Source organism: Eurypyga helias, unplaced genomic scaffold (genome assembly GCF_000690775.1).
Source record: "Eurypyga helias isolate BGI_N326 unplaced genomic scaffold, ASM69077v1 scaffold12075, whole genome shotgun sequence".
In the NCBI taxonomy this organism is placed as follows: domain Eukaryota; kingdom Metazoa; phylum Chordata; class Aves; order Eurypygiformes; family Eurypygidae; genus Eurypyga; species Eurypyga helias.
In genome coordinates, this window is record NW_010253436.1 from 5225 (window position 1) to 30104 (window position 24880).

A 24880-nucleotide genomic window follows, 5' to 3' on the forward strand; every position below is an offset into this window, starting at 1 on the left:
AAAGGCCAATCCAGTTACACCAGCTCTACTAAGTGTAGCCTTCCCCTGAAGAAACCACAGTCCTTGGAGAGCCCAGGCAGGAGCAGGTTGTCCCTGAAGGACTGCAGCCTGGGGAAGGGCTCACGCTGGAGCGGGGAGATGTGTGAGGATGGAGGAGCAGCAGTCTCCTTCTAGCATTCTTATGTGGAACTTCAGCTCCACTACAACTGAGGGCTGAGGCTATGCCCCTTGACAAACATCTGTCACAGGTGGTGGCTTTTTATCAACGTGGCATCATTCCCATAAGCATCATCATATTCTGTATTCTAAAACATTTTGCTGCTTAGTCTGAGAAAAGGTGATAATGTTGGTCATTGGCAACTTGTTCTGAGAAAGAAAAAGTCATTCTGGGACAGTGAGTTTGTGCTGTAATCTGCTTTGTACAGGACTGCAAGGAATTATGTTTACATGTAACCAGAGCATTTTTATGCATTCATATTTACCAAGAAACCTGTGATGGCTTCCTTTCTCTGCCTCCATCATCTCAAAGACTGAAGAGAGTATTTTGTTAGGAACATACAAGAAGGGCGCTGTAATTTTCACTGCCCTTTGAATTGTGTGGCACTGCTTTTAATCACTTAAAACCAATACATGCAAGTTGAGAACAGGAACACATGAAAGATCACCTAACCAATTACCTGTACCTTGTGGAATTATAGCAGAGATGAATATGATACTACATATTTATGTCGTAATACCAAGTTTGATACGCTCAGATGTGCCAAAATACATCTCTCTGACTGAGTGAACATGAAAGTCTTCCAAGATGAAAAGTTGTCCTCATTTCAAGGAAGAAAAAAAAAGACAAACGGAGTAGTGCTGCTATATTGATGGAAATGATGTCTGGTAATGATGGGAAAGCTGGAAATACAAATTGAGAAGCTGTCAAGCAGTGTGCAGTACAACCCAGTGACCTCACTGTGATCAGATTACAAAAGGGAAAAGAGCATCTGCAGCTTATCATGTTATGAGCAAAGACTGCATTATTAGCATTACCTAAAGAAAGTACATTTGTGCCAGTGATGCACTCTTGTCACCGTTTAACCCCAGCTGGACACTAAGCACCACCCAGACTCTCACTCACTCACTCACCACAAGTGAGATGGGGGAGAGATCAGGAGAGTGAAAGTGAGAAAACCCAGGGGTTGAGATAAAGACAGTTTAATAGGTAAAGCAAAAGCCACACACAAGCAAAGCAAAACAAGGAATCCATACATTGCTTCCCATGGGCAGGCAGGTGTTCAGCCACCCCAGGAAAGCAGGGCTCCATCACATGTAACTGTTAGTGGGAAGACAAACACCATCACCCTGAACGTCCTCCCCTTCCCTCTCCTTCCCCAGCTTTAGATGCTGAGCATGATGTCACATGGTTATGGGATATCTCTTTGGTCAGCTGAGGTCAGCTGTCCCAGCTTTATCCCCTCCCAACTTCTTGTGCACCCCCAGCCTCCTCACTGGTGGGGTGGGGTGAGGAGCAGAAGTGGCCGAGACACTGTGTAAGCACTGCTCAGCAGTAATGAAAACATCCCTGTGTTATCAACACTGCTTCCAGCACAAATCCAAAAAACAGCCCCATACGAGCTACTATGAAGAACATTATCTCAGCCAATACCACCATAAGTCTGCAAATTAGTTAATATCTTTCCCTGTTTAAACTTTCAGATACAGCCCAAATATACCTATAAAAAACAGAAAATGTAAATTGGTATAACCCCTCCCCACAATGCCCCTCCCAAGCTATAAAACAAACTATAATAATCCATATATTACACTTTTGTGTACTCTGATAAGTCATTATTTTTCTCAGATCTAAAGAATTAAAACATAAAAATCAATATTCTTTTCAATTCAACACTAGTGGCATAGTCCACAGTTGAACCTCACTGTTCTTACAGAAATACAATCCCACACTTAAACCAGACAAAAAAAAGGCAGGCTTGTAGTCTTTTAAGGCATGGCTAATAATTCTCCTACCTCTATAAAAGATTAGGTGAGACTGGGAAAAAAGTTCTCCCAAAGCGGTCAGTCTCGAGTATTAAGTATAGTTTTATCCTAAGAGTCTGATTTTCAGAAGGGTTGGGTATTTAGAAGTATTTGAAATACTAAACCATGTCCCTAAGCACCACATTTACTTAAATATCTCCATATTATATCTCCAAATAATGCAACCACTTCCCAGGGCAGTCAGTTTCTATGCCTGACACTTTCAGTGAAGGAATTTTTCCTAATATCCAATCTAAACCTCTCCTGGCACAACTTGATGCCATTTCCTCTTGTCCTGTCACTTGTTACTTGGGAGAGTAGACCAACCCCCACCTCTCTGCAACCTCCTCTCAGGTAGTTGTAGAGAGCAATAAGGTCTCTCCTGAGCCTCCTCTTCTCCAGGCTGAACACCCCCAGCTCCCTCAGCTGCTCCTCACAGGACTTGTGCTCCAGACCCTTCCCCAGCTCTGTTGCCCTTTGTATGAAATCATTGTTCTTTTCCTTTATTAAGACCAAATGGATTAAGTGCCATATTCTATATGGCAGTACTAGGATGATGTGTGGACTCAGAACTTCACAACTTTGGAAGAAATTGATTAAAACATTTTGAAAATCTCAGAAGACTTGCAGAAATGTCCCTTCTGTAATCCTGCATGAAAACATGCCATTCATTTCAGCTATGTATACTTGAGGAGTGTAATTCCTTATTATAGTAGGAATGATTAGTCTGACATTACCGTCTCTGCTGAACTCATCTCTAGCTGAGATTTCATACAACCCAACATTTGAGGTAAAACTGCAAAGTAGAAGTACGCACTTCCTTTCTCTTTTAATCCCATGGATGTGGCAGATAAGTGATACAGACCCAGCAGAAAGCCTCTACTAGTGCAGCTTCATATGAGTTAGGATGCTACAACAGCTGGTTAAAATCCGTAGAATCAAGAAATGGGGCTGAGATCGTGAGTAACCACAACCAGCCACAGAAACCAAACAACATCAGAAAGAAAGGCAGATCCCATCTTCTTCTCTGCTTGGGAAAGAGAAATTACCCTCTGTGGATATAAGAAGTTAGGTATGTAAAAAAATTTGGAACCTCCATTTTCCATACCCTCTCCTGTTCCTTTTGCCCCAAGAGGTCCAAATTTTCCCCTTCTGTACAGAAGCTTCTATCATGCTGTAACCTGAGGTCCTTCCAGAAATACTGCTCCCAGTTCATTTCTGTAAGACCTTTCAAAGAAGTCAGCCTCAAGCACTGTAATCTTACCTTCCATTAAGTAACACTCTGCTGCTACTAAAATTATTCACGGCTTCCTTTTCCCATTTTTTAATCTTTGCACGATTCCAACACCTACCTCCCCTCCATGCTCAAAACATTCCCAGAAACATCTGATGTGCTCTTAGCTGTGCAGATCAGTTAGCCCACTAGCTACTCAATCGCTGCATAAGCTTTTAAAGAGTACTACTTGCCAAGTGTTTGTCTAAAGCCAGGACACTCAGGTGTCAAAGAAAGATGAAAAAACAGAAGTTCATATAGTGTAGTAAATGCTCATAAAAACTGCTCATGTATGGGAAGAATGCATAATCTTTAGTAATAGGAGCTACTTGACTAACTCAAAACTACAACTGCTTGTCTCCCCTGAAGTGAAAAAGTCATCTAACAATCAGGAAGCATTAATTGGAAAAAAGGAGTTCCATCTACACTAAAAACAACCTGTGCTGTTTAGACGGTAACAGAAGCAGAGCTTGCCAAACAAAAGATTTAATTCTTACCTGTCTGATGGTTCCAAATCGAGACAAAGGACAACTGGTACAGCCACGGCCTCTCAAAGCAAACACCTGGTATGAACAAAGCTCTCTTCATTTTCTTCATGCTTCCGAAAAAACTGCACACCTTTGCAGGCTGACTTTGTAAAGGACATTGGCTTACATTAGAGCGGAAGTACCTATCTCCTCAGAGCATTACAGATGCTGCACGTCCTAGAAAGAAGAAAATGTATTAATTATGGAGGGAATAGATCAGTGTGCAGTACTCCAAGCAGCTGAAAGTCCTTCCTGACCTCGGATGTTTCTAACCATTGCAATTCCAAGCAGAGATGGGAAAAACCCCTGGAATTTAAATGACCTGAAATGAGAAGTATTTTTAAAATAAAAAAACACATTACAGAAAATTCACACAAATGTTTATGCTTTACTACAGGAAACCATGACATCACTTGGCTATATTCACACCTTAATTGCTCTGTTGTAAAATTCATAAAATATAGTAAAATGAACTGCACTTCGAATCAGCAGGATTTCTACGGCTGTTTAAACGAGAAAGGCAAGGTAAGCCTTAAATTACAGCAGTTACGTGTGGCCGTGACACACTGGAATGAAAATAAAGTTTAAAAAACCCTTCCTCCAAATACAGACACACTTCTCACAGACTCAGTAGGTCTGTCTGGCAATAATTAAGAATTCTTGAGTGATGCATAGCAAAATACTTTTCTGTTTCTCCCCCCAGTCAGATAATAATACAACACGCTGTTGAATCGACTCAGAAAGGTTTCACGTTACAACAAAGCTGTTACCGCAGGATCGTGATGCTCTTCTAAACGTGGTTCCAGTGGCAAGTGGGCCGTCTCCAGCTGGGGCAGGGTAATCCTGGTTATACACGCACACTGGGGGACGAGAGGCTGGGGAGCAGCCTCGCGGAAAGAGAACCGGGGGTTTGGGTTGACAGCAAGTTGAGTATCAGTCAACCGCGCGCCCTGGCAGCCAAAAGGGCCAATCGTGTCCGGGGGTGCCTCAAGCACAGCATTGCTAGCCAGTCGAGGGAGGTAACTGACCCACTCTGCAATAGTGCGGCCCCACCTTGAGTACTGTGTGCAGTTTTGGGCGTCTCAGTATAAGAAGGACATCAAACTACTGGCGTGTGTCCAAAGGAGGGTGACCAAGACCATGAGAGGTCTGAAGGCCAAGACTTACGAGGAGCAGCTGAGGCCCCTTGGCTTTTTTTCTACACCTTCCTCAAGGGGGGAAGCGGAGCAGGAGGTGCTGATCTCCTCTCTCTGGTGACCAGAGACAGGACATGAAGGAAGGGAATGAAGCTGCATCAGGGGAAGTTCACACTGGATACTGGGTGAAGGTTCTTCACTGAGAGGTTGGTTGGTCACTGAACAGGCTCCCCAGGGATGTGGTCACCGCACCAAGCCTGTCAGGGTTCAAGAAGCTCTATGATTTACTCAAAGCTGCAAGAGGCACGGAGTTGAACTCAGTGACTCAATTAGCAACCTGGTCTAGTGGAAGGTGTCCCTGCCCATGGCAGGGGGGTTGGAACTAGATGAACTTTAAGGTCCCTTCCAACCCAAACCATTCTATGATTCTATGACCCTGATGGGTCCCTTCCAACTTGAGATACTCTATCATTCTAATTTTACAGTATTTGTTCAGTTCTTTCCCATTAACAAATTTAAATTCCCTATCACCACAGTTAAGGGAGAAGCTACCACTGAACGTTTGCATTCGATTTTGTAGAGCATTAACAGAACCCAGCAGACTTAGAAGAGGCAGACAACCAACTCACTACATTACATCAACTTAGTCAAGAGCTTTTTTACACTTTTCAACCCAGAATGCCCATAAATAAGTTCAAACACATAAAAAGGTCCACTTAAGACTTCATTATGCTACATTCGATAAGAGACTACTGACTGGAAGAATGATTTGCCAGACTCAATGCAAACCAGCATTTTTTACTTAGCCGTGAAAGAGAAGCCAACACTTAAAAAATTAGAGCATTAGAAGAAAACATGACAATGTTGTTATTAATTAATAACTTTTTATAGCTCCAATTTAAAAATATTAAATCAAAAACAATTCAAGATTCATGAAGTAAAATCTGGAACTATATACATGCATAATTAAGAATATCTAAATTCTTGTCAATATTTACTTAAGTTTTTTGTACAAATTCTTTCACATAATCATATTTACAAGCATGTCTGTTTAAAACATATGAACATATATCTTTTATAGCATTTACAAATAATTTGAATATAATTTTCTTCTTAAAAATGAATATTTCATCGATCTGACAGATTTGGTTTCATCATATGGTACTGGACAGGTATTTATCCAGTGGGATGGACATCATCATTCAGTTATCTAAATAACAGTCATCCTATTGGTACCCAGAATTATCATATATGGCTTTAAATACCTCCCAAACTCAAAGGATCGTCTCACAAGTACAAACTACAGTCCCTCTGTGGCATGTTTCTAATTAAAGTCTTGAGCCTTTGTTTGGGTTAGATCCACAACTCTGCAAACACATTCTAAGAATGTTCTTAGAAATAAGCAGCCCTTCTAATTTAAAGAAAAACCCCAAACCTGCTTCTGTAAAGTCAAGCACGTATTAAGTATGTATAAAACGGGATGTATGGACTTGTCTAGCTCCCATTATAGATGTTTTCATCGTCTTGAACAGGCAATATTTTGGGGGATTTACAGGAACGAAGTGAGAGAACTTCTTTGAAAGGAATGACTACTTTTCCCTCAAAATATGAACATTTTTTAGGAAACAAAAAGAAGACTGAGGAGGTTTTGTATATTCTATAACTAGGTTACTGACACATTCCAAGCAGCCAGATCACTACTTAGTAACAAGGTCTTGATTCTCAAAGTAACTGAAAACTTGTCAGCTTGTTTGCCTTTGGCTGTGTTAGGAAAAATACCCAAACTTGTGGTTCGGCAAATCAAGTAGCCGTCCCCTTTGAACACTGTTCCCTAGAGCTCCTGTACCGATTGCTCCACAGTTTGTTCTTCTACAGGCTGCATAGCTTCCTGAACATAAACGATGAATTCTGAAGCCTCTCCACCCTGCGTATAGACAGTCACCGTCTCAATTCCTTCCACTTCATCTGACGAGACTACCAGGTGATGCTGTTCAGACAGCTCCACTGAAGCCTGCTGCAGTGTCTCTTGAATCATCAAAGTGTGATTGGCCGATTGCTCCTCTTCTTTTACCTGAGGAGAAATGGAAGAGGTTACAGAAATTTCACCTTTCTAAAAAATACCTGGTATTGTGATGCTTAATGGAAATACAGCTCAGAAATTAGAAGTTAGTTTTGAAAGATTTTACAGAAAATTTGTTGTGAGCACTTTTAAACAGTAAGTGTACAGCCAGAGAGAAGACTGAAAGCAGTAACACAGCACCTCAGTTATACGCAGAGCGCTGCAAAGTTCCAGGAACACAGGACTTTGGAGACAGCTTTAATCTCTCAGCAGTCGTTCATCCAAAACTGCTCTTATTTAAACAAATCTGAAGCCGAACAATTCCTGCAGTAGCACTGAGATGAGAATCCACCGAAAACTGCATGAAAGAACATCTACTGTACCCATTTCTTTCTTTTTTTTTTCTAGCCAACCAATTGCTCATAGAAGTAAAAATTTCATTGTAAATCTTAATGGACTTTTATTAGAAAACTGTAAAATGTAAATGTTACCCAACTAGATTCCTAAGACCTACTGTTTGTGAGGCAGCAATTTTTACATTATTGAAGGGATAGTGACAAAAACAATTGAAGATAACAGAATTTTCACTGAAACTTTTGCTTCTTGTCAATAAGAAAAAACCCAACGCAATTTGGTATCGAATTCCAAAGAATTCAAACAGCTATCTGTCAATAATTAAAATACAGTACTTACTAGAGTTCAAGAACAAACCTTAATTTTTTACCAGATCCATATAAAATTCCTACGCAAACTACTCCAAGCCCAGCAAAAACACATCAGAAAACTGTAAGTCATGCTAAGGAAGTGCTTTCTCTCATGTGTTAGTGATAAATTAACGTACTTCTGAGGAGAGAATGGAACAGCAGCTTTTTGGTATATATGAAAAGGCATTTGTTAGATGTTTTCAATACAATACCCTGTGTTCATTGAAAAGAGCTGTTTAATTTGCTGGATCATAAATGCCAACCCACGAGTTAATCAAATCCTCTCTTCCTTCTCTTTTCAGAAAATGTGTTAGTTTTGTTAAAGGTCTATTTCTCTTTCATTTAGCCTTAGTAAATGTTTCATAAAGTAAGCTTCCAGAGATAAATCATGTTTATTTCTCACTGTAAGAAAATAGCTGATTGAATTTGTAGGAGGTCACATTCTCTACAACAAACACTTTTTCCATATCATCAAGTGCATCTATAAATTGTCCACTTACACAAACAACAGGGAACGAAGACAGAATTGCTGGCTCACCTACATTTCATGATGGAAAGCAGAACTCCATGGTACTTCCAATAACCATATGACGTGTAATAGGAAGAGAACAAAGGATTGATAGATATGTTTACTGGATTTCAGTGTACCCGTGTATCTCAGAGCAGTGTATGGTGTGCTCTCTGCAGCACTGAAATCGCAAGGTAGTTTAAAAATAATTGGTCAAACAAGGTAAATTCCACAAAGTGTGGAATCAAAATACTGCAAATTAGAAAAGGGCTGGGTACTTTTAACCAGGTGATTCAAAAGGTCTTCTCCGATTCTAATTTATATTACAATGTTTTGTAAAAAAGAGCATTAGAACAATCAAGTTCAAGAAAATATAATAAAGATCAGTATTGTTTCTTAAGAGGGCAGCAGGAACAGAAGGGAAGAGCTACAGCAAAGCTTCCAAGCATGTGTTTGACTCCTTAGAGAGCAGCAAAGAAAAAATAAAAAAGTTCTGGATGTTTGTTTTACTGATGCTCTTCAATAATTTGATTTTTCTCCTCCCACGCAACCATTCCCATTGTTGTACACGGACCTTTAACTTCTTTATTCTGTGTTTAAAATATCTGTCAGATCAAGAGGATTTCAGAGACACACAAACCCCCTAGGACTTCGTATCACTTTGAACTTTCACTCAATTCATCAGGCTACACAAAGCTTTTTCTTCAACAATAACAAGTATGTTCAGCTATTAAATTATCCAGCGGTCCCAGAGTCAGTACGCCTGTGATATTCTGATGAAATATATGTGGATTTTATCTGGTGACAGATTTAACTTCCAAAGAGAATCTTGCCATTGACCTTACCGCAACGGCACACTCGTACCTCCTGATGCTGACTCTGGCTTTGTTGCACAGGGCTCAGATTGTAGGGATAAAACTACAGGAATGGGCTGTAGTCCTCTGCACATCCCGTTAAGTTTACCAAGCACATGTGACCATTTTAATTCAAAGATATTTTAAACAGCTTCTGCTGAAGTTCAAGTTCAACATCCTACAAAAGCGGGTGATGCTGGATGCTTGTCCTGACACAATAAAAGTATCAACCACCATCAGTAATTGATGTTGTCATAAAATGTGAGTATCCCCAAGTTACCCTGTTACTAATGGAAGCTTGAGACTCTCTCCAAAAAGCAAGGAGATAAACCATGAACAGAAACACAGCCCTGTTAACTTTCTTCTCATAAACCTCTTTTACATTTTTAAAGAAACCCTCAGACCCACAGAAAGCAATAGGAATGTTGTGAATTCAGACACAGGACTCCCTTTTCATAACTGTGTCCTCCTATTCCCTGGGGTTACCTGCTCCAGTGGCAGATTCTGTGCAAGATGGAAGGATCCACTCAAGACCTGCTAACAAAGATTGTAATAGGCAGACTGGAATTAAAAATGTCAGGTAATTAAAATCTCACAGCTTGTTATGAGTCAGCTCACAACTACAGCCTTTGATGTCAGAGATCTTGTGCTGGTTTTGCCTGGGATAGAGTTAATTTTTTTTCATAGTAGCTGGTATGGGGCTCTGTTTTGGATTTGTGCTGGAAACAGTGTTGATAACACAGGTATATTTTCATTACTGCTGAGCAGTGCTTACACAGAGTCAAGGCCTTTTCTGCTCCTCACCTCATCCCACCAGTGAGAAGGCTGGGAGTGTACAAGAAGTTGGGAGGGGACACAGCCAGGACAGCTGACCCCACGTGACCAAAAGGATATTCCGTACAGTATGACATCATGCTTAGCATATAAAGCTGGCGGAAGAAGAAGGAAGGGGAGGATGTTTGGAGTGATGATGCTTGTCTTCCTAATTCACCGTTACGCATGATGGAGCCCTGTTTTCCTAGAGATGGCTGAACACCTGCCTGCTGATGGGAAGCAATGAATGAATAACTAGCTTTGCTTTGCTTGTGTGTGGCTTTTGCTTTGCCTATTAAACGGTCTTTATTTCATCTCACGAGTTTTCTCACTTTCACTCTTCTGATACTCTCCCCCATCCCAGCGAGGGAATGAGTGAGCGAGCGGCTGTGTGGTGCTTAGTTGCTGAATGGGGTTAAACCAAACAAATATATAATTAGGGGTGCCTAATATTCGGCATTTTAATTATGTAATACATGCTAACTTCTCTTTACTAAATATAATCCTCTGACAAGCCTCAGGTCAGAAAAATTACACATTTGCTAAGAGCTGCAAGAATGCATAAAACAGTCTGAGAAGGATCTAGTGCAGCCTCACTTTAGTTACTCTAAATCAAAACCCTAAAATAATTTTGAATATAGTTTTGTGAGTGTACATAAATAATGGAGAGGAAAATAAATAAAGCATAGTTGACGTGAGAATGAAATGAAACCAGAATCTCATTCAATTCAATAGCAGCAATCTAATACTTATTCAATTTTATAGGCTTTTTAAATGAAAATGGCCAATAAAGAAAGTTAATTTAAGCTCCCTACCTGACGTTATCGATGTGGTTTTATTACCCTTGTCATGCAGGGTAAGGAAGACTGATGCCCTTATTTCTGGTTGTATTGGGTTTGCATGTCACAGTTTTGGTAGTGGGGGAGCTACAGGGGTGGCTTCTGTGAGAAGCTGCCAGAAGCTTCTCCTATATCTGACAGACACAATGCCAGACGGCTCCAAGACGGACCCACTGCTAGCCATGACCAAGACAATCAACAACAGTGGTAGCACCTCTCTCATAACATATTTAAGAATATGTGAGACAACACTGAAGACATTGAGGTCAGTGAAGAAGGAGGCGGAAAAGATGCTCCAGGAGCCAGAGCAGAGATTCCCTGGCAGCCCGTGGTGAAGACCATGGTGAGGCAGGCTGTCCCCCTGCAGCCATGGTGGAGCAAAGATGCACCTGCAGACTGTGGAGGACCCGACACCGGAGCAGGTGGATGCCCAAAGGAGGCTGTGACCCTGTGGGGAACCCGTGCTGGAGAGGGCTCCTGGCAGGAGCTGTGGATCCATGCAGAGAGGAGCCCACACTGGAGCAGGTTTGCTGGCAGGACTTGTTACCCCATGGGGCCCAGGCTGGAGCAGGCTGCTCCTGAAGGACTGCACACCGTGGGGGGACCCATGCTGGAACAGTTCATGAAAATCCATAGCCCGTGGGAAGGACTCATGTCGGAGAAGGTCATGGAGGACTGTCTCCCATAGGAGGACCCCACACTGGAGCAGGGGAAGAGTGTGAGGAATATTCCCCCCCTTGAGGAGGAAGGAGTGTCAAAGTGTGATGAATTGACTGGGAAAACCTCATTCCCTGTCCCACTGCACTGCTCACGGGGAGGAGGTAGAGAAATCGGTAGTAAAGTTGAGCCTGGGAAGAAGGGAGGGGTGGGGAGAAGGTGTTTTAAGATTTAGTTTTATTTCCCATTATGCTACTCTGACCTTTGTTTGGTAATAAATTAAATTAATTTCCCCAAGTTGAGACTGTTTTGCCCTTGAACATTATTTGGTGAGTGATCTCCCCGTCCTTACCTTGACCTTTCATTATATTTCTCTCTCCTGTCCAGTCAAAGACTGGGAGCGGCTTTGGTGGGCACCTGGCCTTCAGCCAGAGTCAACCCATCAAACTGGTGTTGCTGGCTTTCAGTATCTGTTTCGGACAGCTATCTCTAATCTTTCTGGTTTGACAAATCACCACATTATTTTGGATATTTACATTTCAAATCAGTACAATGTTTACATGCTTCTGCTTGGTTCCTATTAGAGTGTTCCACAGGGAATAATCTCAAAACGTTAATTTACATCCCTCAAATTGATGAAAGAGTAGGACAGCTGCCATCAGAATGAATGAAGTCAGTACACTCGATTCTTTTTATTGGCATCTGAAATCTTTTGAAGAGTAGCATCCAAGACCTCTTTTCTGTTTGAGAGCCAGCTGAAAAGCGTCTGGCTGCTTATCCGTTGCTGAAGAATGACAGCAAGAAGCTGAAGGCACACACAGCTGGCATATTAAATCAATTCAGTACCTGCATAAATATTCTTTACTAGCTAAATGTGTCTCTCAAAAAAGCCAATGGGACTTTGGCCCTCATGCCTTCCTAAGAAGCTCAACATTTCAATTACATAAGTTCTTCATTTACATATCTGAGGACCATCCAAATACATGCAAGTGACATAAAAACGGGTATCTCTTAGAGGAACCTCTTCCTATCAAAGCAAGCAAGACTTATTTAATTTGAGAGAAGTTAATTCAAGCCATTAAGGAAAAGATACTTCTTCCCTGAAAAGAAGAAAAAAGAAAATATTTGCAGTAAACAGATAAAGTCGCTTTCTTATTCTAGAGTTCATACTGAGAAATAATTAGTATCTTCAATTTTCTTTGAAGTCAGCAGGAGTTGCAGATCCATAGTATTTAAAACAGTCTTGCTGGGCTTGGCCCAGAATACTCTGCAGAATCTCTCCTGTGATTTGAATGATGCCTTTCCCGTTTACCATGAAGAAGAAAAGTTAATCACAGAGAACCTACAAGATTTCAGAAACTTACCCTAAGTTACAGATGCTTCTGTTTATATCGTATACATCACAGTAAGAAAAAACCACAGTATTTACAGAAAGGATTGAAGGGAAAGTGAATATAAGCATTCTAGATCACAAAGCGCACCTGGATGTGTGACGTGCCCACTTACATTGGTGCCTCCACGAGAGTCCCTACCATTTTGTTCAGTGTCATCTGAAAAATTTGAATTATCTCTCTCAGTCCTACATGACATACAGATATATGGTGTGAAAAACACACAAGACATGCACAGAAAAACACTGTAATTTGATTATATGAACCTCTATAATGAGCTACAATTCAATCTGGCACACAATAGTTTCAGAATAATAAGAGACTTGAATATGCAAGAATTGCTTTGCATAAAATAAAAAAAGCAAGGTGCCAAACAAATCTTCATAGCAGGCACATAGATTTTAATGAAGTTTTAGGAATTGGCTGGTTGAATATATCCTGACAGAGACTGTGACTGGCAACTTCACCCTGACAAAATGTTTTATCACCAGATTTCCTTCTGAGGAAATACAGCAAGATTACCAGCATTTCGAGAGTTCCAACAGGACAGTAATCTTTACATTAGATTTTATCTATATGGTACATAGAAGGAAAACTCCACAGATGCTGAGAAAACAGGGCCATATGCACCAATTAAAAATTAACCTTTGCAGGTATCATCAAGTTAACGATAAAATTGCTCCATGTCCTAAAATAACCTCAGTCTTGACAATCAACCTGTATATAATTCCACGTATTCACTAATTTTCTAGATTACCACTGCAACCAGCATCCTGTAGGTACAAACCAGAGCCGGACTGCAATATAAGGTGTGCTGCTGAAGTACAATGCACAGTAACCTTTGACATGACAGCCATGCTAATATTACTAGTTATTTATTTTTGAGGATGTGTTACACTATAAAATTCTGTTCTGTGATCGGCTTCAAGTGACGTGTAATCGTTGTTGTGCATTGCTACTGCTGTCCCTTTGAAGAAAGTGACTGTCACCATGGTAGAACTTCACTGGAGTCTAAAGAGATCACAGAATAAAAGGGTGAAAGGAACTAAAATAAAGGGTGAAATGCATGGAAATCCAGTGTTTTCTTTAGCTTGATAAAGATCTGCCTAGCGAAACAGTAGATATACTTATGCTTCACAGCAAATTATGTAGAAATCTAGGTTGAAAATAGGTTAGTGTGCTTTTCAGGAACACAGTTAACCCTCCACTCCAAGCTACAGAGATAGTAAGAACATCAGTCCTGTCTCTAAGTTCTGAATGAGAGAAAAAAAAGAAAGAATTCAGCAGCGAATTACTGCTCTTTATTGTCAATATTAGTGTAGTGCTTTGGACCAGAACCTGGATTGCATCAGGTATGCTACATGTAAGAAGTATTTAATGTCCCAATGGCCTTGTAATTTCAATATAAAACAAGAGACAGTAAGCAGAGAGAGAAAAAGGGAGTTGGGGGAGTACAACATAAACGAGACAGTAGTGGTTTTGTTGTGACAGGCATTAGTATCAATATACCCATAGCCTAACCACAGATAATTACTGTCATCATATTTTTTAAGATTAATTGAGAGAAGACAATGAGGTACAAATTGCCCTTAATTTAAAATCCACATACCTAAGCACAATATGGGAGAAGTCATTAAGAAACTTGTTTGAAAAAAGTAACGAGCAATTAAATCTTCATGGACTGAGCAAAGGTAGGAGTCAAAATCTTTAAAGCTAATCGGAAATGGGACACTAAGTCAGAAAGGAGTAGAAAACCTTTGAAATGAAACCAAGGCTTTGTTTGATGTGGCAAAAAAGGAATATCAAGTGTGCAGAGTAAGAGAGGGTGACATCAAGAGGGACAGAGAAATCTTTGCCTTTTTCTGAAAGAATAGAAGAGATAAAACATAACCTATCAGTGTCAGAAAAAAGACCATCAGACTTAACCACTGCATGAAATAATGATGGTTTGGACAACCATTTTAGTTAAGTGGTTGAAATAAGAGATCATATAAAAGTCATCATGCTGAACAAGTCAGCACCACTTAGCTAATCCATGCAAGGCCCAAGAATCCTACCTGAAAAGGACACTAGCTTCAGCCTGAGTAACAGGAAAGACTTACATCCCATAGGGTTGAAAAAGAAAGTGGATGGAATATGAACAGTCATGCAGAAAGCCTGATATAATCATCTTAGCGATTAGTAACAATGATTAGTGATTAATACAATCTTATTAAGTCATATTCTTCAGAGTGGGCTTGAAGAGATGGCTCCAGAGCAAGAGGAGAACTTCAGAGGAGAGATGAAATCTTGAGTCAGAAGGTTGTCTAGAGGGGCAATGTAATTTTGCAAAATGTCAACCCTGAAACACAGATCATGCAAGCCTGTGTATCACTTAGGACAAGAAGCCCTGCATTTCTGATGAAGCTTTTACATGCTAATGTGCTACAAGTAAAGCGGCATAAAAATGTCTGTTTGCAGTGCTCACCCAGATATATTGTTCAGAAGAATTTGAAGCTAAGGAAAAGAATGAGGAGTTGACATGGCAAAGAAGACCATGGGCACAGATGAGTTGATTTTTTGGGAGAGCTGGTTTTGCTTGGCTAGAGAGAACAAAGACCACTGCTCTGCTCTTTAGTGGTTTTCTGTATATGAGGTAGGCAGATTTGCTCTGAATGAAAAGTGATCTCAATGGCTTGTTCATACAGCAAAACTAATATTGAGGACAATATTTAAAGCTTTACACAATCATCAAGATAGTAACAATATAGTGCAACATTTACAGCAAAAAAATATTTTCAAAACATTCTAATAATTTAGGATTTAGAAGAAATTTCTTGGTGTAAATTTAGAAATAGGAAGGCAACTCGCAAGGGATAGCTAACAACGAGATATGGAGGGAAGAACTGATGAAAAAACGGGATAATGTATGTGCTTAGAGAAAAAGAAAGAAACCCACAACATAACAGCATAAAAATCAGAACAAATACAATAAATGTTGTTAAGGAAAAAAATGGAGCCAAGCTGCTAAGCAAGGACTCAGTGAGGCCATTAAAAAACAAGAGTGGAAATTCAGTGACAGATGATGCTGATATATTGCTGACACCTTGAATGAATCTTTTTCTTCCACAATCCACAAGAGAAGCTGAAGGTCACAGAACAAAGTGTGGGATAAATTTTCCAGTAGGAAAGTGAAATATGAACATCTCTTAAGATCACTTCAAGGTTAACAATTAGAAAGTCAACATAATTAAAACCTGACAAAGTCATAGGTACAAATGAGTGATAACCCACCTAATGCCACAACTCTGTACTGACGAAAAATGAAAACCTGACAGTTCTGAATAGGAGAATATTAGAGTCACATTAATAACGTTTAAAGACTTCTTTCCCTCAAATGAAACATGGATGTGGCTATAATTCTGAAGCTATCTTCCGGTGGGAAGACAAGAACTGGCAAGAAACTAAAGCTGTACAACAGATCAAACAGACTTTTATCGACAGTGATTTATAGAGAAAATTGAAAGAGAAAGATGAAAGTAGAAAAATTTAAGAGAAATCACCATCATCATCTGAGGACCTCCCTTGGTCCTTGTCCTAGTTCCATTAGCCCCACTAAAGGTAACTGAGCTGTCCGTCAGCTGTCAGCAGGCGTACCGCTACGTGATGCTGCCCTGGGAAATCACGGATCTGCACACTTCTGCTCACACACAGTGAAAAGTCACTGAGGCTACCACAGAAAGAAATGAGTAGGCTTTCCAATACATGCAAGAACCATCTTAGCAGAAGAATGGTGCTTTGAGCATCAAAGCAAGGCATTAGTAAAATCCAGTGTAAAGATCATTCAGCTTGAGATGTACTTAAATTCTTCAGTGATTTTGCTTCTGTGCAACTTCAAGTTAGGGGAAAAAAGGTGTTTTATATTAACTAGATTCTAAAGGGGGCAAAGGGGAGACAGAAAAGAAAAGCAGCAAAGAGATTATGTGCTCTGAGAATTCAATATTTGATACGGGAGTGAAGCTTGTAAAAAATTGACATCAGATCAGTGAGAGTCATTGATGTATACAAGGCAACAGAAAAAGAAGTGATCAATATTTAGCAGCTTGTAAACTCAAAAAGCTAAAAACATGGATTAAAAAGTGAGGCAAAAAATGCATTTGGAATGTAAACATTTACTTACATAAAACTATCAGCAAATCCAGACGGTCTAACAAGAGCGACGATAGATTTTTAAGATGAATAAGACTTTGATCAGATTTAATACTTGCAGGAGGAAGAATCACTGCATTTTTTTAAATTATGTATTTTAGAAGTTTAACATTCAAATATCAAAAAATAGTTTTTCATTGGCAGCTGCTACTTCAACGGTCACTTTCTCCTAGGCTTTTAGTAGAAGGGCCTCAAAAGACGCATTTTAAAGGGAAGAGCAGGTTTCAGTAATATTGACAGACAGCACAAACACCAGTGGCTAACACTGCATTCAGCCCTTAAACAGGCCATACGCAAAGCACAGAGTACATGTGGGCAGAGACTCTACTGTTAAAGTTGGTTTGAAACTTGCACATAATAGGACTAAAATGTCTCTTTAATGACTGAATTTAGTTTCCAAATTTGGATCTGTTATTCTGCAAAAATCCCAGATACTCTTACATGGTTTCTAATCAAAATACCTGTTAAGTATTGCAAAGGAACATCTCAAAACGTTTTGTCTTGAAATCCTGCCTTGTCTCCCTGACATGTGGGCAGCAAGTTTAGGAATTATCCTAATACTGCCTTCACACACTACAGACTTCCCACTTCTATGAAGTTCTCATGAATTCAACGTTCACAACTCTAAAAAAAAAAATACTGAACTCAAAAGTTAGTTCTAGCACTCAGAATAATCAGAGGTTTGGTTCATTTAAATAAAAGGAGTTACTTAAACTCTTCAGGAATTTAAGACTTCTCTCACCTATCAACCACACTGAGTGCAGAGACCTCAATGAACAAATGAACAGAATGGGAAAAGGGATGAGCAGAGAGCGATGATGAAACAGGAGGAACAAGTGGAGCTTGGAGAACACTGTGAGGAGAAGTGTAAAATGTCACCAACAAAGTTAGCAGATACCAGTGAAGAAGAACTACTGAGCAAAAGTCTGTATGTCTGCACTCAATTCAACTGTCTGCAAATTGAAAATTATTTCCTTTTACTTGCTGATTTTGTATACCTTATTCTTAACTTCTAAAGTGCTTTAAAAATAAGGTAACTTGCAAACATCAAGAAAAATATACCTGCATCAAAGTTACTTCTATCAATATGTTATATATAAGGTTTGCCTCATGTTAAGGGAACCATGTTGCCTACCACAAATTATATCCCTTAGTTATAATTTGAATCCACCATTTTTCTGGAAAGATAATTTGTGCAAAAGCCTGAAATTAACAATCGATCTTATATACTTTTTTTTTTAATATTGATTTCTATCTTCTGGTCTTGCACAATTTCTCTGGTAACAACAAAATAAACTACAGATCTTCTCAACCAACTCTAACTCAACTGAATTTTTTCTTTATTTATCTCAAATGTGGGTGGCCATGCTGACTCTTTGTTTCACATAAGCAACTGCTGGAAGGAGCACCTGCAATATTCTTCTCGGAGCTGTAGATCACCTGTGCTGCACCCCTCATTAGAAAGGCAGTGCGAACTCAGACTGAGTACAAGTCTCATTTGTCCCCAGGGTACAGAACTTTAGGACCCTGCAAATTTTTCTAGCTGCAGCCACAGGACAGATCTGCAACGACTAGCAGCAATGGTTCTTCTTTGGATATCGCCCTACAGCACTGTGGTTGAAAAGCACGCAGTTCTGCACAAGTAATGCCTTTCTATGTTCTTCTGTAGCTGGATGAATGCTGTGCCAAGGGCCTCCTGATTCCTTTAAATGACACAGGAACTAAGTGCTCATGCACAATACAGGGATGTTATTTTAAAAAGCCTGAAGACCCCTGCTAGGAAAAAAAAAAATCTGTATTTTCACACACACACGTACATATATATGTGTATTTGTTCACTCATATTTTATATACATGCAAAAATGTATGAATTTTTATATGTATATACATATTTATATATGTACAAACATGTATGTGTGTGGGCATGTAAACACACATACACAAAACGTAGTGAAAAATCAGTGTAGCAAAAATTCTGTATGTCTTGCGCAGTCATTCAAAATTTAGTCCTTCAAAACAATACTAATTTCACAATGAATACATGAAATATAGCTGTTTTATAGAAGAAAAGGGCTCTTACCTGCTTTACCACTGTCACGGTGCCAGGTGCCATGGTAACTACAGAAGCAACCGCAGTGGCATCATGGGTTTCCGAGCCCAACTCAATGATTTGCTGCAGGATGTTTACAGCTGTTGGATCAAGTCTTTCACCTTATCAGAAAGAGAGTATCCATGAGATCATTACAGTGCAACAGCTTGGAGGGTATGTGAATTTAAGTGCTACAGGCCCTCTTTCCCCTCCTGCCTTAACCCTGACTCGCAGCGCTGTTTATACATTTCAAGTAGCTCAATAACATGACACTTTAATAATAGATCTATGGCAGGAAAGTATTCACCAAACAAATTTGCCTGAGGAATGCATGAATCAGCGAGTGAAGCTACACTGATCATTTTTATGCCTATTTGAAAGGGATCTAAAAGAATACATTGAATAAACAAATACATACATCTCATAGCAGTAACTGTAAATTAGGAAGCTGCAAGACTCTACAAATCCAAACGTGTATTAGCCAGACATTCAGCTTAAACAGAACCTCAACTCTATACCTAGAGTATAGGTATATTTTTCAGTATATTACAAACCTGTGTTTACCATCTGTCTGTCCATCTGCAACACCCCTCAACCTAAAAGTAATACTGTTATCTCTAACGTGCTGAAGGGAAAAGTTAATTGCTTGAGAGAGCTTATGCTTATTATTTAATAAGCATGGGATCAGAACATGTTTGTCCTTTTTAAAAAAATCCTCTTGATGCATGCAAACCTGGCACAGGAAAAGAAGTTTACAAAGAAAAACCCATATATAGTTGTACTCTCACTTCTCCCTAAGCGTGAAAAGGAAAGACTTGTACACTGAAAAATGGCTTTTTGTTATACAGGAATATGAATTCCCCTCCTGTGGCCGAGTACTCCCACATTCCCAGGGTCAATATGAGACATATGTCAGAAAGGGAAAAAAACTCTCAGGGTCATGTTAAAGCTGCCTTATATTTGCTGTAATCACTGTTGGAACTAGGAAGGAGAAAGTAAATAGAATAAAGCTTATCTCTTAATCCCAAACCCTTTCAAACTGAGGTTGATACTGTAATGGGCAACTAGATCAGATAGTTTAATTTCAAATAGGAGGTAGTTATATTTTGTTATCTACCCAAGACACAAGTTTATCTGAGTACTGAAAAATGTTTGCTTGTTTTTTTTTTTTTCCATAGCTGCCTTCAGGCAAGATACAACTGTTTTTCATACCTTGAGAGAATATGCTGTAAGAGTATCCAAAATTGGATGCACTAAAGCAAATCATTCTACTTTGAAAACTACAGCCTCATATTTAAAATCAAAACTATTATGTACAGCATATTTCACAATCATGTTTAATTTAAATATATAAAAGGTTAAGAAAAGTTCTCAAGGGGTCTGTTTTCATTCAGAATTCCCAGTCATTAAAATAAAAATAATATACAGAAATTCTCAGTCACGTAATTTTATTGCAACATGATTGGAAATTCCATTAAAAATGGGTGTTTTTGAAATGTATCTGCATTACAAACTATAAAGACCATAATGGTAAACAACTGCAAAATGCTATCTTCAGATAACCAAAGCATTTATTTACATACATGAAAACAAAACGTATGAACACTTTCTCTAGTCTCTGCTGTTTTAACAGTCAGAAAGCTGAACACCTTTTCTTTTCTATCAGGTTTTGTTATTTCCCACTTAGCAATCGTTATCTAATCCTCCTCTTGTTCCTCCTCAATCAGATACAGAATAACATCCTTTGATTCGTGTACCATCAGAATCGAGTTTGTTAGTGCTGTCCTGGGAACATGGTAAGTCAGCTATGCCACTGTCACTTCTGCAGTCTGGCTGACTTAAGCAGAGAGCAAAATAATAGCTAGAGAATTGCCATTAGATACACACCATCTACTCTGCCCAGAGAGCTGATGTCACAATATATTTAATAATACAGGCAGGAAATTCCACACACCTAATAATAAAGTACAAAACAGAGTGTGGTAAAGTATTAATGACTTAAGGATACAGAAATTCACAAGGAATGGCCATTTCTCATTATCCTCAAGGAAACTATAAACCCCCAGGAGTAAGCTCTAGATGACCAATTGCATCATTTTTAATAGTTTCACAGGAAATCATATAATGCCCAGTATACTCAAAAGAATTAGATATTTATGAAAACAGAGGTACTTTGTGTTCTGACTTAAGAAAGAGAACTTACCATTCTCAGAAGTGTATCTAAGGTTTTGCAATGCAGCTACTGCCGCTTGAGTGCCCTGAACATCTTCTCCAGCCTCTGTGATATGGAGATACTGAGTGGATGCTTCTTCAGAAACTTCAGCAGTTAACTTGAAAACAAAACCCAGCCAACACATGAATAATCTCACTCTCAATTTAGCATTTTTTGTGAAAAACAAAAGTTCTGAGTTTAAAGGAATGAGTTTTGAACAACTATTGTAACAAGAGTTATAGAAATTCTGGGTGAAACAGAATTCAAGAACATTAGATGGGAGTCAGGTTATCATCCTGCAGTTTTATGCTAGATTCTACTTCAAAAGTTTGTTTAAACATGCTAAATTATCTTGACTTCATTTTTGTTGCACATTTATTTCAGAACTAACAAAATACTTCTATTGTATGAGGGTTTGGTAAAGACCTTTTTGACAATATTAGTTTGCAATGCATGTCCGTGCAGATCCAGTAAAACGCCTCTGAAGTCTGAAAATGGCATTTTGTTTTAGAAAAATCAGCCTTCCCATAACTACGCTTTTTCAAGGCAAGCTGTCAGCACGTATTCCTGCTCTGATGGGACTTAGTTTATAGCTGTTTCAAGAGCAGAGACTTGCTTCCACCCTGCACGTCCTCTTATTTTCTTCATGTTTGGGCATCTATTGGGAGAGTGGCCAGAGAATTGTTTGTGAAATGCATGTGGAGATAAGGACTACATTTTAAAACGCTTGCCCTGAATTCTTTGAATAACTGATCATATAGAACCGACTTTGCTATTTTTCAAGGACTTAGCATTCTGTCTGTGGATACTCAAAACTTGTTGAATAAGCACTGCAGGACAGCACTTCCAAAGCGGGCGTTAGGTTTATGATCTCACTAATTACTGATCCCAGTAATACTGCAAATCCTATACACTTTGGACTGAAGCTAGAAACACAGAACAAATGATAAAAGGCTCAATTGGTATAATAGTACCATTTTTTTAGCTGATCAATTTACAAACTCAGTTTTTTAGATTGTAACCTTTTCTGGTCCAGGACATAAGCTTTTTTCATTGTTTCAATCTAAGCTTGAAGCTTTGTGCATCTTGTGGTTAACACCAGAGAATATCTGGCATATAACAAAATGCAGTAAGTTTTTCAACCTCACAATTTTTTGCTAAAACTTTCACCTGTTGAAATAAGCATCTGTTAAGCAGTGAAGCTCAACAGTCACAGCAATGTATGCATTCAAAACAGGAGTGAGATGACATGACCTCCTGATCGTACATGAAGTCAAGAACACACTTGGTAATACTTCGTATTCTTATCTTTTGTCCCTAGAAATTTTTAAAATCTAAGGGCTAAAGCCATGGAAACTTTGGCTTACCTCCCACTTGGTCTCCCCATCGTGTTCCACTAGCTTCATTCCATGCTTGTTTTTAAGATGTCTGTTGAACTCCCATTTCGTACCGTACACAAAGCTACAAACAGGACATTTAATGCCACCTACGAGGAAACATAAATAAATTCCCAGAGCTTTTTTCATATAAATTCATTTTCAAGACAGCAAGGACCCAGTTAATTTGAGCCTTTCTCAGTCAAGCCATATAACTAATATAAAATGATTTCCTTCAGACATGTGTCCAACATGAAAAAAGGGGGTTAAAAAGTTGCTGAACTCTTACAATGTTTAAAGCGCAATTTTGGATGATGGGAAAGGAGTCAGGAACAACACATATATCTGGGAAGGTATAGCAATCCTGCTTCCCTGCCTGCATGCCTCCCGGTGAGGAATATTAAGTTGTTTATGAACATTACTCCCATCTTTCCATCCCTCTACACCTCTCCCCCGGGGAACCTTTACCACAGACCAATTAGAAAGAGAGAGATCAGGAAGAGACAACTATCAGCATTAGTCTCAGATCCTGCCTCATTTACGAAATGAGGTCGACATAAGAAGTCCTGGTTTCATCTCTCAGGAGCTAGATGTCAAGGGAGGCAGAAGCAAACTGTAACAGAGAGAACATAAGTTGCACAGTAAATGATGACTTATCGGCTGGGTGAGAACTTGTGCTTGCTCTGCTAACAAAAGCCTTTCTAGAAGTCGCACATACATTAGAAAGTGGAAAGTTTTTTCAAGGACTGGCAAGACATTAAGTTTGACCAACACCGCTCCAGTTGTGCTTGGCTACAACAAACCACTGCAAACCTAGGGGCTGCTTCAGCCTATGCAGAATCATTCCCACAGTCCTGATTCTGGTTGAATTCCAAGTTAAGCAGTACCAATGGAGAAAAGTCCTAGTTTCCAAATCAAATTTCTTCCCAGTCTGAGGGTACCTATGACTCATGTTCTGCTTTAGGCCCACCATGAATAATGACTAGCACATGGTTTAAATAATTCTGAACTAATGCTTTTGCCCTGTAAATACTCTTTTATTTCAAATCAAAGGGTTCCTTAGAAACTACGTTTAATGCATCTTCCATACATATCATTGCAGTTTCAACTGTCAAATGTATGTCTAGTCCAGAAGTCTACAGGACTGGGGTCTCTGTCAAGCTTCAGCTTTAAATACTGGCTCCCTCTTGTCTTGCTAAGCCCTGGTGTGCTCGCCTTCAGGAGACAATGCAAAACCAGAGTGCCCTGGACTTTCATTAAGTGATGGTATTTTTTTCCAAGGGCTTATAAACAACACTGAAATCTTAATATTTACCATACACAGTCCTGGCATAATTTAATAATTTTTAAAAAAATATATCTTCTCTGACACAGCTGTTCTAGATTTCACAAGTTTCTAACAAACATTATTAAGTTTTTTGGCACATTATCAAAGTAAACCAGGAAGAGTTAACAATGTAATCTCATGTTCACCCGACTAACCTTGCTTTTGGGAGTCTCTACTGTTTATATTTACACACCGAACTGTAAACTTAAGCTTTCTGTCTATCTACAAAATGATGCATAGCGTGAATTTAGCACAACACTTACTGTCTGAGTATGCAGCATTACAGGTAAAAAACTGAGCATGACCAAATCATAAGCATCCAATTTTCTACACTAGATTAAACAGCTTTTACTTCTTTTTCTTATGAAAATCATTTGGTCAAATGTCAGATCTCAGTTGCTGGTAATTATGCAAATAAGCATTTCTCTTTTTTCTCCCCTATTGACTAAAGCAGAACAGAAATAATCTGCATGTGATAAATTGTTGTATTAGGTGACCAGAACTCACTCTAACAAATCTAATGGCTGGGGAAGAGTGTTATGCCACTTTAGGAACTATGCCACCAGATGGCTGTCCCCACATTACCACGGCAAATGATGGCTCTCACCCATCATGTTCAAACGCTTCAGATAAACTCTCCTAAACTGGTTATATGCCAAGTCCTTGTTGCACATAGTCTTTAATGAATAAGGTGATTAGAAAAAGCATTCACTTGTACAGTAATGGAAAAGTACCATATGGTATTCTACCAGGTGAATAGAAATAAACTTTTTATTTTGATAAAACAAAATATAATGACATTCAGTCACTAGGGTCTTCCACTTATGCCTCTACAATTTTCCCTCTTTGTTCCCAATGTATTATAAGTCTTTACCATTATAGCAGAGGCTCCATCTCTATACAAA

The 24880-nt window shown here is 39.2% G+C and overlaps 1 protein-coding gene across 1 annotated transcript; it reads right to left on the reverse strand.

Moving 5' to 3' along the window:
* Window positions 1–6789: 6789 nt before the first annotated feature.
* Window positions 6790–24649, reverse strand: LOC104510435 (zinc finger protein ZFAT-like). The gene is made up of 5 exons (XM_010152682.1): window positions 24583–24649; window positions 22640–22758; window positions 21264–21390; window positions 19052–19182; window positions 6790–7029 (listed from the first exon to the last, which is right to left on the reverse strand). The coding sequence occupies exons 1-5, from the start codon at window positions 24647–24649 to the stop codon at window positions 6790–6792; spliced, it is 684 nt and encodes a 227-aa protein (XP_010150984.1).
* Between the last annotated feature and the right edge of the window lie 231 nt (window positions 24650–24880).